This window comes from Tetrao urogallus, assembly GCF_951394365.1.
Source record: "Tetrao urogallus genome assembly, chromosome: 12".
Classification (NCBI taxonomy): Eukaryota; Metazoa; Chordata; class Aves; order Galliformes; family Phasianidae; genus Tetrao; species Tetrao urogallus.
Window position 1 is genome coordinate 1,094,544 of NC_136825.1, and position 11,374 is coordinate 1,105,917.

The 11,374-nt window shown below is 64.8% G+C and overlaps 3 protein-coding genes across 5 annotated transcripts; all 3 read right to left on the reverse strand.

Annotated features, from left to right (window-relative positions):
* Positions 1 to 959: 959 nt before the first annotated feature.
* DEF8 (differentially expressed in FDCP 8 homolog) lies at positions 960 to 4,053 on the reverse strand (the record flags this gene model as incomplete). 2 transcript variants are annotated; one of them, XM_079541629.1, is made up of 10 exons in its annotated part: positions 960 to 1,062; positions 1,184 to 1,293; positions 1,427 to 1,567; positions 1,642 to 1,722; positions 1,987 to 2,100; positions 2,337 to 2,464; positions 2,604 to 2,768; positions 2,840 to 2,981; positions 3,563 to 3,712; positions 3,805 to 4,053. In XM_079541629.1, the coding sequence occupies 10 exons, from the start codon at positions 4,051 to 4,053 to the stop codon at positions 960 to 962; spliced, it is 1,383 nt and encodes a 460-aa protein (XP_079397755.1). The 2 variants fall into 2 exon arrangements, with proteins under 2 accessions (XP_079397755.1, XP_079397754.1); XM_079541628.1 differs by having other exon boundaries at positions 960 to 1,080.
* A 908-nt stretch (positions 4,054 to 4,961) lies between these two features.
* TUBB3 (tubulin beta 3 class III) lies at positions 4,962 to 7,434 on the reverse strand (the record flags this gene model as incomplete). Of its 2 annotated transcripts, XM_079541251.1 has the most annotated exons (4): positions 4,962 to 6,037; positions 6,176 to 6,286; positions 6,828 to 6,936; positions 7,378 to 7,434. In XM_079541251.1, 4 exons carry the CDS (start codon positions 7,432 to 7,434, stop codon positions 4,962 to 4,964), a joined length of 1,353 nt encoding a protein of 450 aa, XP_079397377.1. The 2 variants fall into 2 exon arrangements, with proteins under 2 accessions (XP_079397377.1, XP_079397378.1); XM_079541252.1 differs by lacking the exon at positions 6,828 to 6,936 and having other exon boundaries at positions 6,176 to 6,278.
* A 1,107-nt stretch (positions 7,435 to 8,541) lies between these two features.
* Positions 8,542 to 9,486, reverse strand: MC1R (melanocortin 1 receptor; the record flags this gene model as incomplete). Its single annotated transcript, XM_079541414.1, has 1 exon — positions 8,542 to 9,486. One exon carries the CDS (start codon positions 9,484 to 9,486, stop codon positions 8,542 to 8,544), a length of 945 nt encoding a protein of 314 aa, XP_079397540.1.
* Between the last annotated feature and the right edge of the window lie 1,888 nt (positions 9,487 to 11,374).

The window sequence follows — 11,374 nt, forward strand, 5'->3', positions numbered from 1 at the left end:
GCCCACCGCCATGTAGCAGTTGTGTGTACTGGTAAAACCAACCAACCCATGGCCACTGCTCTGCCCCGTGTCCATTGCTGCAGGGAAGGGGAGATGCAACCCCTGTATGGGGTGGGGGCTGCCAGGAGCAGCAGGTTACAGGGAGGGGGGATGTGGGGAGCCTCTGCAGGAGCAGAACTGAGCATAGGGAAAGCTAGGAGGAGGGATGCAGGGGAGCTGGCACTGGGGCAGAGCCAGACCTCATCCATGAGGGCCCATCCCACTGCTTCCACAGTGCCCACCAAAGCTCCCTCAGCCCTGCCCCCCTTCTTCCAGGAGCAGCCCCAAGGCAAAGTTGTGACTGGCGCTGTGCAAAGAGGCGACGCAGCTGCGACAGACCGGGCAAGTGTTGCAGGAGTGGTGTTGGGGGACAGCATGTGCAGTAGGGGCTCCCGCGAGCAGCACTGAGCAATTGCAAAAGCAGAGGCAGTGGCGTGCCCCACCCCTGACGTAGTGTCACACACCAGCACTGCCCTTAAACCCCCCCTCAGCATCCCTCCGCCCCGGCCTTCAGTGTTCTAATGCGTCCCGTAATGCAGGGGAGGAAGAAGAGATGCTTCCCCCCCCCGACCAGCAGCATCCAACCAGGCAGCGTTCACCCAGAGCACGTGGCTGCACGTGGTGGCTGCCGGCAGCCCCACCAGGGTAGGACGCCCCGGTTCTCCCCCAGACGCCATGCCCAGCCCTTTGGGAGCACGTGGAAACCTCAGCCCCATCCAGGCACCCTCGCCCTTCCTGGAAGAGCCCGTTCCTCCGGCTCTGCCAGCACGCTCGCCCACACAACGTGGCTGCAAAGTGCAGGACCCCCACCCAGCACAAGTCCTGGCCCCACGTGAGTGGCAGAAGTGAAGTTTGCAGGGCAGCCTCCGCGGCCATCTGTCCATCGCGGGGCCCCGGTGGCCGTGGAGACGGGCCCTCGCTTAGGGCTCTGCCTCGGCCACAGAGTCCTGGAAGAGGGACTGCTTGCGCAGGCTCAGCCGGGCGCACTTGGGGCACGTGGTGGAGTTGTCGTAGTAGCAGTCCCTGCGGGGAAGGGATGCTCTGGGGAATGCTAGGAAGCACGAAGGTCCTGGAACCACCCGTCCCTCCCCCCCTGCAGCACCCAAAGGGATGCAGGTGGCTCCAGACAAGGCACCCACCATACCTGTGGAAGACGGCGGAGCAGTCAGTGCACACTGAGGTGTGGCTGTCAAAGGGGAAAAGCACATCGCCCTCCTTGCAAAGCTCACACACAAAGCCTTTTGCCTGGCAACGCTGGGGTGAGAAAAAACAGACGAGCCCCTGGTACCTGGGTGCTGACAAGGACCTCCAGGTCTTCGCCAGTGCCCTCCTTACGGCTCCAGTCCAGATCTCAGCCCAGGTTGCCCTGCAGCACCGCCCCACTCACCTCGCAGTCCAGCTTGATGTGCTTGGCAAAGAGGGTGTGGATCTCAGTTAGGGAGCAGCTCAGGCGCCCAGCCTCGATGTCAATGAGGTCCTGCAGCGAGTACATCTCGTCGTTCTCTACAAAGTGCTGTCGGTCCTGCAGCTGCACGGGCAGGCAGATGTCACTGCTGTGCCCACATACCCAGGGCCTCCCCCCTGCCCGCCACCGGGCCTGACCTGCAGCAGCAGCCGTGCCTCCATTGCCTCCTTGCAGGTGATGAAGTATGGCTTCATAAGCAGGATGTCCTGGCGCAGCTTCTGTGGGGGCGCCGGGGCCGGGGATGCGATGGGAGTGGGGAGAGAGACAGGGAGAAGGTGGTGGCAGGGTCAGGATGGAAACAGGGACGGGGATGAGAGGTGTTTTGTGGGAATGGGACAGGATAAGGGTGGGCATCGGGTGAGGACGGCGCCAGGACAAGGCTGGGTCAGTCCCAGCCCTGCAGTTCAGGCACCCTCCCAGCTTATCCTTCATGTTGCCACTACCCCGTGTCACCCTCCCACCCGCGGCCACACCACGCTCACCCGGATCTCCACCAGCTCCTCCACGTAGTTGAAGAGCAGAGGGTTGATCTCCCGCAGCTTCAGCACAGGCCGTGACACCATCAGCGCCAGGTACCGCATGCTGCAGCGGGACACCTGCGCATACACTGCTGTCACACTGCGTGCAGGGCCAGCGGGGCCTCACAGGGCACAGCTTGAGCCCTCTACCCCTGGCCCAACGGATTTGGCTCTGAGAGACCCCACAGCCAAAGAGGCACAGCCTTGCAAGTGTCTTCCAGCCAGCGACACAGTCCCCAGGGACCCCTGCCTGCGGACACAGCCTCCCAAGTGATCCCTGAGTCCCCTGTGCCCCCCACCAGCACCGCAGGCACCTTGCGGGGCTCGAAGTCCCAGTTGTGGATGGCGCGGGCGGGGACGACAGCCAGGTCATTCCAGTGACAGCTGCTGCAGTAGTAGAGGCCGGTGTAGTCGCACTGTCGGGCCTCGCTGGGCACCCCCCCTGCAGTGAGGCACACATCGGTACCAGCACCCACACTGCCACCACCACTCCGAAAACATCCCCCAGCCCCAGCCTCCAGCTTCCCCCAGCCCCACACGCCTCCCAGATTCCCCCACAGCCACAGCCCTCGGTGCCTTACTGAGGGCGATGGGGGCCCGGCACTCGGCACAGCGGTAGTCCTGGCTGTCCAGCCCGCTCTCAGGGCAGATGCTGAGCTGGTACTCGGCCTGGTGGCTCACCTTGGACCTGACGCAGGGCTTGGTGACCAGGGGCAGGCACTTGCTGTGGCACCGATAGTAGCACCCTGCGGGCAGGTGGTTGTCAGCTCAGGGCTGCGGGGGGACTGCAGGGGGGGTGTCAATGCCCCCAACCCACCTGTACAGGTATACCAGGTCTGGATGAGGCCCCAGATGATGGTGCTGCACTTGTCACACATCTGCTTGACGCTCTTGCTCTTCTCCTTGTAGAAGCGGTGCTCCAGCACCACGCGGATGTTGGGCTCCTCTTCATCAGGGTCCTATGGGAGGGGGGGGGGGGTCAACACAGCCCTCTGGTGCCCTCTGGACCCTCAGAGTCCTCCCAGGACCCTCACCTCCCTCCCAAGACATTCAGAGCCCCATTCCCTCAGGGTCTTCCCTTGAAACATCAGAACAACCCCAGGACTCTCAGATCCCTTCCCAAAGATCCTTGTCCCTATCCTCCTGGACCCCCAGCTCCCTGCCCCCAAAACCCCCTCTCAACCCTCACAGTCCCCTCCATGACCTTCAGAGATCTGCTAGGATGCTCAGATCCACACTCTTGCACTCTCATCCTCCACCCCAGGACCCTCAGCCTCCTAAGGCCCTCCCTCAGACCCTCCTCAGGACCCTCAAGGTCCTGACCTTCAGAACCCCTCCCTGGACCCTCGGTACCCTTCCCCACCACTTATCCCTCTCCAGAACACCCCCCAGCATCCCTAGGGCTCCCCGCAGGTCCTTCAGAGCCCTTCTCAAGGACACTCATCCCACCCAGGACCCCCGCAGGATCTTCAGACCCCCCCCCGTGACCCTCGGCGTTCACCCCGCCTTCAGAGCTGCCCCGGGACCCCAGCAGCCCCACCTGCAGCTCCTGCAGTTTGAGGCGGAGGTGGATGAGCCGCACCACCGCGTCCTTCTGCCGCTCCGAGTGTTCGGGCAGCGCCAGGATGGCGCGGCGGCACTCCTCGATGGCGCGGCGCAGCTGCTGCACGTCGGGGGCCAGGATGAGACCCTGCGGCGGGGGCGACCGGGAGGAGAACGGGAGAAAGGTGAACCGCAGCCCCCGGCGCCGCCGCTGCCCCCAGCCCTACCGCCCCCACTCACCACGGGCCGAGAGAAGTGGTCCTCCGCCAGGCCCAGGTCCATGGGCCGCTCCGAGCCCTCCCCGTCTCCGTGGCCCGGTTCGTGCCGCCGGGCCGCATCCAGCGGGGGAGCACCGGGAGGCAGCGGATCGTCCTCGCCCGCCCCGCCGCCGCCGCCGCCGCCACCACCACCACCGGGAGGCTCCGGGCCCTTGTTGAAGGGGTTGAGGTGCGCCTGCCGGAACCGCGCCAGCCTCTCGTCGTACGCCATCGCCCTGCGGGACGCGGCACCGGCACCCCGGGGCACCGCCCGCACCGGCACCGGCACCGGGCCGCCAGGGGGCGGGGACAGCGCCGAGCCACGCCCACCGCTCGGCCCGCCTCTCCCTCTAGCGCCCCCTGTCGGCCGGCGGAGCGCACAGCGCTGGGTGGGGCTGCGGACGGCCTCGGGTCCCATGGATCCCGTGCCCCCCCCCGCCTCGCAGCCCATTGTCTGCGCAGCACCGCGGTCCTGCAGCCCCCGCCGCACGCCCAGAGGGTGGTGGGCCTCACCAGCCCCAAAAAGAGACTAGGGGAGACGCTTTAGCACCGAAGGAGGAGCAGGGAATCTCCCATAGAAAGAGTGGGAACCCCGTATTGCTCAGGCTCTGTGTGTCGGGGTGCCCTTGGCTCCCTTAGAGCCTAACACGGCCCTACATGGTCCAGGGACACTGCTGGGCCCGTGCAGAGTGCTTGGGGCAGGAGACAGGGACAGAGCCCACGTGGAAGGGGGCACAGCACAGCCTGGGGGGGCTTTGCAGCAGTGCATGGGGTGGCACTCAGCATTACGTGAGCAGAATTTGGGCATGGCCCCAGTGGGATCTCGTGGTCCCCCATTTCCCTTCCATTATGGGTTTAAAAGGAAATATTACACCCTCCTCCCGCTGTCCCTTCACTCCCCCTCCCTATATAAGCCCCCTCCCCCCCATACCAGAAACCAGAGCCAGGAGTAACCGGACAGCCATAAATTTATTGAGTATTCAAAAAAAATATGAGACACAAACAGTAAAAAACAAAAAAAGGGGAAAGGGGGAGGCCATAGGGAGGGGGCACACGAGGGGTTGAGCTAACATGGGGCTGAGGGGAGCAGACACCAGGGGGTGAGGCCAGGGCCCCCCCAAAGCAGCGAGTGCAGGGCCGTCACTTGGCACCCTGTGCCTCCGACTCCTCTTCATCATCCTCGTACATCTCGCCCTCCTCCTCAGCCGTGGCATCCTGGTACTGCTGGTACTCTGACACCAGGTCGTTCATGTTGCTCTCTGCCTCGGTGAACTCCATCTCGTCCATTCCCTCCCCCGTGTACCAATGCAGGAAGGCCTTGCGGCGGAACATGGCGGTGAACTGCTCCGAGATGCGCTTGAAGAGCTCCTGGATGGCCGTGCTGTTGCCGATGAAGGTGGAGGACATCTTGAGGCCGCGGGGTGGGATGTCACACACTGCAACTTTGACGTTGTTGGGGATCCACTCCACGAAGTAGGAGCTGTTCTTGCTCTGGATGGCCAGCATCTGCTCGTCCACCTCCTTCATGGACATGCGGCCGCGGAAGACGGTGGCCACGGTGAGGTAGCGGCCGTGGCGTGGGTCGCAGGCGGCCATCATGTTCTTGGCATCAAACATCTGCTGGGTGAGCTCGGGGACGGTGAGGGCACGGTACTGCTGGCTGCCACGTGCTGTCAGCGGGGCGAAGCCAGGCATGAAGAAGTGAAGGCGTGGGAAGGGCACCATGTTGACAGCCAGCTTGCGCAGGTCAGCATTGAGCTGCCCGGGGAAGCGCAGCGAGGTGGTGACGCCGCTCATGGTGGCCGAGACGAGGTGGTTGAGGTCTCCATAGGTTGGGGTGGCCAACTTGAGCGTGCGGAAGCAGATGTCGTACAGCGCCTCATTGTCGATGCAGTAGGTCTCATCTGTGTTCTCCACCAGTTGATGGATGGAGAGCGTGGCGTTGTAGGGTTCCACCACCGTATCCGACACCTTGGGGGACGGCACCACGCTGAAAGTGTTCATGATGCGGTCGGGGTACTCCTCACGCACCTTGCTGATCAGCAGCGTGCCCATGCCTGAGCCCGTGCCCCCACCCAGGGAGTGGGTCAGCTGGAAGCCCTGCAGGCAGTCGCAGTTCTCACACTCCTTCCGCACCACGTCCAGCACCGAGTCCACCAGCTCGGCCCCCTCCGTGTAGTGCCCCTTGGCCCAGTTGTTGCCGGCCCCGCTCTGACCTGGGGATGGGGACACACAAAGGGTGCATTGGGCGGAGGGCACGGTGCCAGGATTTGGGGTTGGGTTGGAGCCGCGAGGATGCGCCCGCAGGCAGCCCCAGGGGGCGTCCCCTCCCGGTGTGGGGTGCGGCCACCTACCGAAAATGAAGTTGTCAGGGCGGAAGAGGTGCCCGAAGGCACCCGAGCGCACGCTGTCCATCGTGCCCGGCTCCAGATCCACCAGGATGGCGCGAGGCACGTACTTGTGAGCTGCAGAGAGACCGCATGGCGTGCCAGAGGGAACAGGCACCACCCAACACCACCACGGGGAAGGGGGTGCACGTCCGTGCCCCAAAACACAGGGACCTCTGAGGCTGGGTCCTTTCACTGTCTCCTCTCCTCCTCTAAACAAAGGAGTTCCCATTGGGTTCAGTGGCAATTTCCACTTCCCCCTTCTCACCCCCCAAACTACAGAGTCCCATGGGGTCGGTCCATCTATTTCATGTTCCCCTATCCCCCTCAAAAAAAGAAAACAACAACAATAAAAAACCAAACACCTCTAACGAGCTTCATGGGATCTGTTCATGTACCACAGAGCTCAGTGCATTGACGCTTCCCTCCCTTTCGTCCCCACAGCATAGGATCCCCATGGGGCTGGGTGCATTCCCCACCCGCTCTCAAAACCATCGGTTCCCATAGGACTGAGGGCAGGCGTCTGTCCCAGCGTAGACCATGGCCACGGGAGGGAGTGTGGGGACAGGAGGTGGTGGGGTCCATGCGGGGGGGGGGGGGGGGGGGGGGGGCCACTTACAGGAGGCCTCATTGTAATAGACGCTGATTCGCTCCAGCTGCAGGTCCGAGTCGCCCACGTAGTTGCCGCTGGGGTCTATGCCATGCTCATCGCTGATCACCTCCCAGAACTGGGGGGGTGGGGGGGAGAGGGCGGGGGCACGGGGTCAGCATCTCCGGGTGTCGTCGTCGTCGTCGTCGTCCCCCTCCCCCCTCCCCGGACCCCCGCGCCGGTAAAGCCGCAACCCAAGGCCGGGATAGGAGGAGGGGGGGATGGGGGGGCAGCCGCACCCGGGTTCCCCACCCCAGGCTGGGTGTGAATCCCGCACCGGGCGGGGGGGCGCAGCGGGTCCCGCATCCCGGGGGGGCGCAGCCCCACCCCGCAGCCGCAGCTCCGTCCGCAGGGCGGGCGCTGTCCGCGGTGCTGAAGGGCGACGGCGGCGCCGGAACCCGCGGGCGGCGGCGGCGGACAAAGGAGCGGGGCGGGGCCCTTTGTCCTCCCGGTGCGGCGGGGACGGAGGCGATGCGGGAAGGGGAAGGGGGGGGGGGGCCTTTGTCCGCCCCGCCGTTACCTTGGCGCCGATCTGGTTGCCGCATTGCCCCGCTTGGATGTGGACGATCTCCCTCATGGTGCGGCCGGACCGGAGCGGGTCTGGAGCGGAGCGGCACCGAGAGCGGAGCGGCACCGGGAGCGCGGGGGGCGGTTCCGCCGCCGCCGCCGCCTTTATAGCCGCCCCGCGCCGCACCGGGCCGGGCGCTGACGTCACCGTCGCTCCGCCGCCAATCATCGGCCTCCGCCGCAGCGCTGCAACTGCCCCTGCGGCACCGGCGCCGCCGCCGCCCCGCCCAGCCCCGCCCGTCCCGACCCGACCCGGCCCGGTCCGATGCGCTCCTGCCGGGTTCGACCCCGCTGCACCGCGCGGCCCCGGCAGCGGCCAGAGCCGACCCGGCGGCACCGCGCTGCTGGAGCATCCCTGGGGACACGGGCACGGCCAGGGGGACACACGGAGAGGGGAGGGGGACGCGAGGTGGGGGAGGGGTGTCTGCAGCCATTGTGGGGGAGGGGAGGGGACCCGCCCACTCTGATACGCTTGCGGGACCCCGCATCGGGGCTTGGGTGCCGGCACGGCGATGGGTGTCCCCCGGACCCGCCCGAGCATCGCTTAGGGTGGGATCACGATCCGCTTCGTGTCCCGGGGAAAAAGGAGCCAACGCCCACCGGGGGCTGTGCGCGGGGGGGGGCCGTACCGGGGGAGGGTGCGGTGTCCCGGAGTCCCGCGGACCGCAGCGTGCGCTGCCGTAGAACAAAGGCAATGGCATTCGCCAAAGGAGCCGCCTTTGTCCCCCGGTGGTCGCGCTCTGTAGCCCCCACCCCCCGGTGTAGCCCCTCGGGGGCCGCCGGATTCCCCCATGGCAGTGGTGCCGGAACCGGTGCTTGCATTGCTGCTGTCGGGCAGCGATCTGTCTGCGGGTGAACGTGGGGCGCAGGCTGGTGGGAAGCGCCCAGGTGCCGGTGCTCAGCGCTGCCCCGCACCCAGCACCCACGGCCACGTGTGGTGCCAGGCACACATCACTGCAAAGAGGCTTTATTTGGGAGCGTGAGGTCAGGCAGCCCAACCCCGGCTGCATTGGGCCACCCAGGGGAAACCCAACAGTGCTTCCATCTGTCCATCCACCCGTCAGTCTGTCCATCCATCCATCCATCCATCCATCCATCCTCCTGTCTGTGCCGCCGCTTACCAGGAGCACAGCACCACCTCCCGCAGCGTCCGCCGGAGCTCCTGGCTCCGGAAGGCGTAGATCAGGGGATCGACCACTGAATTGCAGATGATGAGGATGAGGAAGAGGTTGAAATAGCTGAAGAAGCAGGTGCAGAAGGGGTTGGTGGGGCAGGTGACGATGAGGATGAGGTGGAAGAAGAAGGGCCCCCAGCAGATGAAGAAGACTCCCAGCAGGATGGTGAGCGTGACGGCTCCCTTCAGACTGCTGGTGCGGTAGATGGTGGGCTGCTTCTGCTGGCTGGAGATGTTGCGCACGTGATGGCGAGCCAGCGCGAACATGTGAATGTAGAGCACCAGCATGAGGACCAGCATGAAGAGGAAGAAGCTGATGAGGCAGAGCAGGATGGCGTTGTTGCGGTAGTAGGTGACGAAGACGGTGCTGGAGACGGTGCTGGCCAGCCAGACGCTGGCCATGGTGACCACGGCGCGCTGCAGCGTCATGATGCTGTGGTAGCGCAGTGCATAGAAGATGGTGATGTAGCGGTCCACGGCGATGACCCCCAGGAAGGAGAGGGACGACACGACGGAGCTGCAGATGAGCATGTCGATGACGTTGTCCATGTGGCGGACGATGCTGGCGCGGATCACCAGCACGCCGTGCTCCATCAGCAGCATGAAGAGCGTCTCGGCCAGGTTGCTGACGCTCACCAGCATGTCGGAGACGGCCAGGCAGCAGATGAAGTAGTACATGGGAGAGTGCAGATTCCTGTTCTTGAGGATGGCGGCCACCACCAGCAGGTTCTCCACCAGGCTCACCAGCCCCAGTGTCAGGAAGAGTTCATTGGGGATGTCCAGCCCCTGGCACCAGGCGCCACCAGCCCCAGCTGTGGCGTTGCTCTGGTTGCCTTCACTGGCGTTCCAGGGCTCGCGCAGCAGGCGCAGGGGGGCCAGCGTCGACATGGCCCCGGCCTCAGCCCCAGGGACCCCCTGGCTGGGGGCCGTGGCCCTGAGCACAACCGCAGCGCCCGCAAAGTCGCTGTGCTCCCAATCAGCCCCACCAGCACTCACACAGCGCCCGACCACGAGGCAGAAGGGATGTGGGCACCTCTGTGCCCCAGACACAAGGATGGGGAAGGAGTCCCCCACCCAGGAGCCCACTGGGCAGCAGCGCAGGGACTCTGCTGTCTCAGCTGCCTCCCCACCAGCACTGCCTGGCGTATCCGGAGCTCAGCGATGGTGATGGGGAAGAAAGGGCCCTTTCTCTGTCCTAATTTAAAGCTGGCTCCCTCGGCTCCTCCTCCTGAGAAGGGTGGGCACGCACATGACGTCCTGTGCCCGGGTAGCTGGGGGCTGAGCCGTGTTGGGGCACTGTGCACAACGGGGTCTCTGTGCGCCTTGGGGTCCCGCATGCTCCGGGGCTGGGCATGCCATCTGGGGGCCGTGCAACACAGCGGGGTTTCCCTGAACCCTTTGGGAACCCGGTGCGCTGGGGCCGTGCACACTGGAGATCCCACACACCATGGGGTTTTGCATGCCCTGGGGACCCCACAACAAGGGCAGCGTGAGGGGGCAGAGCCCATATGCGGCCACAGCCACGTTCCCCCAAGTGTCCCTGGGAGGGTGCCGTGCTGTGGGCTGCGATGCAGCCCCTGGGGATTGTCAAAGGAGCAATTGAGTGCAGTCCCGTGTTGTGGCCATTTGCGGTCTCTCACGCAGCACGGTGCCCCTGGGAGCTTGGGCGGGCTGGGGATGCGGGACCCATCTGACCATCATGTGCCTTCGGCTCACGGTTGATGCCTGGAGCTGCTCAGCCACCAAAGAACCATTCAGGGCTCCATCCACTGGCTGTTTCCACCGGATGCTTCCACCCCATTCTCGTGGGGGCCGGGGCCTCCCCAGGGCTCAGAGTTGCCCCTGGCCCCACATGGATGAAGGCAGCTGTGTGCAGGCTGTGTGCTCTGTGCCAGGCATGGCTTTACACCCCGCAAACGAGAGCGGCACGCAGAGTTGAGGCCAGCTCAAAAGAGCACACATCACTGCCACGTTGGAAGTTGCAGCACGGGGATGTCCTCAAACGTGCAAGCACGATGCCTGGCCCTGATCTCCAGCACAGCTCATAGGGCCAGGCGCCCACAGCCAAATGCTGGCGGCACAGCCCAGCTGGATGGAGCAGCCCTGCTCGGCGCCATCCACCTGGGCAGACGGCGTCCCTAAAGCCTCTCGTTCCCCCCAGGCAGGACCAGCCCAGGCCGAGGGGGAAACGTGAGCAGGAGGAATCCAGCCTAGCAGACATCAGCTTCCCCACGTGGCTCAGTAGCGAATTTCAGCTTTGTCAGCAGGGGTTTGGGGACAGAGCTGCAAAATGTCGAGTCTGCAGCTCCCAACAGCACGAGCGTGGATGGGTCTTGGCTCCCACATGGATGCAGGAGGGCAGAACGGAGCCAGCCCCAGCTGGGGAGCTGAGCTGCAGCACAGGGGGGAGTGGTTGTTCCGGGCAGTGCAGCCTGGCTCAGCATTAGAGCCTCGTACACCGTTACACAGCAGAAATGGAAAAGCTTTGTGAGCAGGAACGATGAGCTAAGGGCTTTATTGCAGCTGACCTCATTCTGGGCGCTGCACCACACTGCACCCTGCTTGAAGGTGGCAAAACAAGGGAAGGGAGAGGAAAGCAAAAAGAGGGGAGGGGTATCCTTTCTGTTTCAAGCACCATCAGAGGCTGCAGCACAACTCGAGCTACTCCCCCCCCCCCCCCAGACAGCAACAGAGCAGCTCCGTGCAGCCTGGTCCATCCCTGCCCCCGCACTCAGCAGCAGGGAGGAGAAAAGGAGCCTTCACCCGAAGGAGGCAC